The 2,759-nt window shown below is 40.1% G+C and overlaps 1 protein-coding gene across 42 annotated transcripts in view; it reads right to left on the bottom strand.

Annotated features, from left to right (window-relative positions):
* Positions 1-2,759, bottom strand: part of dlg2 (discs, large homolog 2 (Drosophila)) — a 276,897-nt gene that overhangs the window by 33,491 nt on the left and 240,647 nt on the right. For 36 of the 42 annotated variants that reach the window (XM_032533606.1, XM_032533611.1, XM_032533613.1 and 33 more), the window contains one exon: positions 1,147-1,206. The exons of the other annotated variants lie outside the window; for them this stretch is intronic. In XM_032533606.1, the coding sequence (XP_032389497.1) occupies positions 1,147-1,206 (60 nt within the window). The remainder of the gene's footprint in view (positions 1-1,146; positions 1,207-2,759) is intronic. 42 annotated transcript variants of the gene reach the window in all.

Genomic DNA, 2,759 nt, shown 5'->3' with positions numbered 1-2,759 from the left:
AGAGAGAGAGAGAGAGAGAGAGAGAATGTAGAGAGCAGTGATGGCAAGAACAAATCCGTAAATTGGGCAAAGTACAGCTCCGTCAGGTTTTGTGTGAATGAGAGCTTCATCCTTTTACTGCATGCGTGTGTGTGTGTGTGTGTCTTGGTCAAACAGACACAGCACAAACACACTCTACTCTGCTATTGGCTGCGGGTTAAACACCCAAGTGGGGCCCAAAGACTCTTTGCTGACGCCCATAAACATCCTAAACACAACAAAGAAGAAGAAAAGAGAGATCCAGGCAGAGGGCAAGGTCTCTGCAGATACAGACACCAGCACACACTTCTAGTGGGTCACAAGTGATGATTGAGAGAGATTACTTTTCTATTTGTTTATGATTTTTAGAAAAATGCTGCTTAGTATACCTGTAAATGATTTATAGTTTTAAGGAAATTAATATGTGTGAGGATATATGCAGCAAGCTGATCCAAGAGCTCTTAAATACATTGGATAAAGAGATGTGAGTACTATGGCACAGCTGTGATCCAGTCATTGATACAGTTCTCTGATATATATCTCTGAGAAATATGGATATTGTCAAACTCCTTTGATTAATTTTATGTAGCAAAGAGTCATACAGTCAGTGAACTGACCGCTCTCATCACAGCAACAAATATCTCAAGATGGCTAACTTTAGCAACTATAAGCTAGTAGTCATTCCGGGCCAACTAAGACTGTAGCAGCAAAAAAACCTGAATGTATTGGATTGAGCAAGGGTGTGTTTTATTGTATATCACCTATTATTTGTAAGAGATGATTTGATATTTCTTTTTTCAATTATTATATTCTCGCCTCCCTGTGAAAGCATTAGCAAGGAATAATCTTTTTTGCACAGCATTATCATGCTTTTTTTTAAAGTTGTTGATATATTTTTTTAGATAAAAGAAAGGTTATCTTTGAGGAGAAACATTCAACAGTACTGTACTTTAGAATTTATTCATAACGTTTTGTCAGACATCCAAATCCAAATGAAAAGGGGCACATGCTTAGACAAGTGGCATGATGTCATTTCTATTTCCAACGATTCCTTGACACAAATCAAAACATGCAATGACGAACATGCGAGGGCATGCATTAGGTGCCTGAGCACGCTAAATATCTCACCTCAACTGGAAGTGCTGGGAACCAAACCTGTGACCCTCCCCGTCATCTAGCGAGGGATTTCTAACAGGGTGGAAAAATTGAACTTTTTATAACCAACCAAATAATCATCTTTTATCATGAAATGCTGTAATTTTGCTATTTAAATTCACACAGTTGATTTTTCCATTCATTGAGACACTGATGAAGAACACACTCTTGGGTATGCTACACAGAACACAATGAGATAGCAGGAAAAGCCATGTCCTTGAAAGTAATGAAGTCATCATCCATGTCAGGGATTCCTCAACATCCTCATCACTAAACACGAGAGTGTTAGCTAATAAACAGTGTGCCTGCATGGAGAGGCAGGGCTAATCTGCTGCAGACACAATGCCAATCCATATCGCTGTTTAAACATTCAGTGAACACTCAGTGTCTGTGTTTGTGAACTGATGTGGATTCATATGTGTTAACTGGAGCATACAGTACAGTATCATTTATACGAGTCATTAATGCATAATGTGTGTACATGTGTAGTCTGTTGGCATTTATACAGATTAGAGTAGACGGATGTACCGTAGGTCTTGCCTAGCAACTATGACCCTTCTGGCAGACTGTGGCTGAAGAAGCAAATGTAAACCTGCAGCTATCTGCAATCGTCATAATAACAGCTAAATCACACACTCCAGGCCTTCTTAATATTTAAGCATCTCAAAAAATATATGACACTAAAATAAAGAGCTAAAGAGAGTTTGAGTGGGTTTACCCTCCACTGCATCCGGTGCATTCAGGCAAGGGTGTTTCACTTATCATATTTAGACATGACTGACCAACATGGCAATGCTATAAAAGGAAATATGAGTGTGAATGTCTTAGGACACCAAATAAAATGAGGCCACTTTATCTGCTAGCGCAGTGTTTTTCTTCAGACTGAGGAGTGGGTACTTTGCAGGCTTGAAGCTTAATGCACGCCGAAGGTAAGAGATGTAAATGATGTCTTATATTTAATTAGAGCAAGTGGTCAAAAACCAAGATCCAAATAAATGATACCAGCTGTTATTCTAGGAAGACACAGTTTCATAGCACCTACAATTATTGCACTTGGGCCCAGTAGACCCAAACACCTCATGTGTGATACTTATGTGTAGGGGGGTGCACCGTGTGCAGTCATTGAAAATACGTTATTTTTTATGTTCTTCGCAGAAAATGAGCCAAGGCTAAAGGGTTTGAGTTAGAAGACATTATAAATAGCATCATTATTCTTTTAGAAAACATTAAAAATGGGTTCCACAGACCCGGACACCACACAAGGGTTAAAGGTTCCATGGCATGAAAATTTCACTTTATGAGGTCATTTAACATTAATATGCATTCCCCCAGCCTGCCTATGGTCCCCCAGGGGCTAGAAATGGCGATAGGTGTGAACCAAGCCCTGGGTATCCTGCTCTGCCTTTGAGAAAATAAAAGGTCAGATGGTCCGTTCTGGAATCTTGCCCCTAATGAGGTCATAAGAAGCAAGGTTACTTCCCCTTTCTATGCTTTGCCCGCCCAGATAATTGGGCCCACCCATGAGAGAAAGACATTATGGCTTTGAAACAGCAAAGTGGCAGTTGGTCAAGGCAAAACCCCCAGCC

This window comes from Etheostoma spectabile, chromosome 13 (assembly GCF_008692095.1).
Source record: "Etheostoma spectabile isolate EspeVRDwgs_2016 chromosome 13, UIUC_Espe_1.0, whole genome shotgun sequence".
NCBI lineage: Eukaryota > Metazoa > Chordata > Actinopteri > Perciformes > Percidae > Etheostoma > Etheostoma spectabile.
The sequence above is the reverse complement of the archived record's forward strand: the minus strand, read 5'-3'. Positions and strand labels throughout refer to the sequence as shown.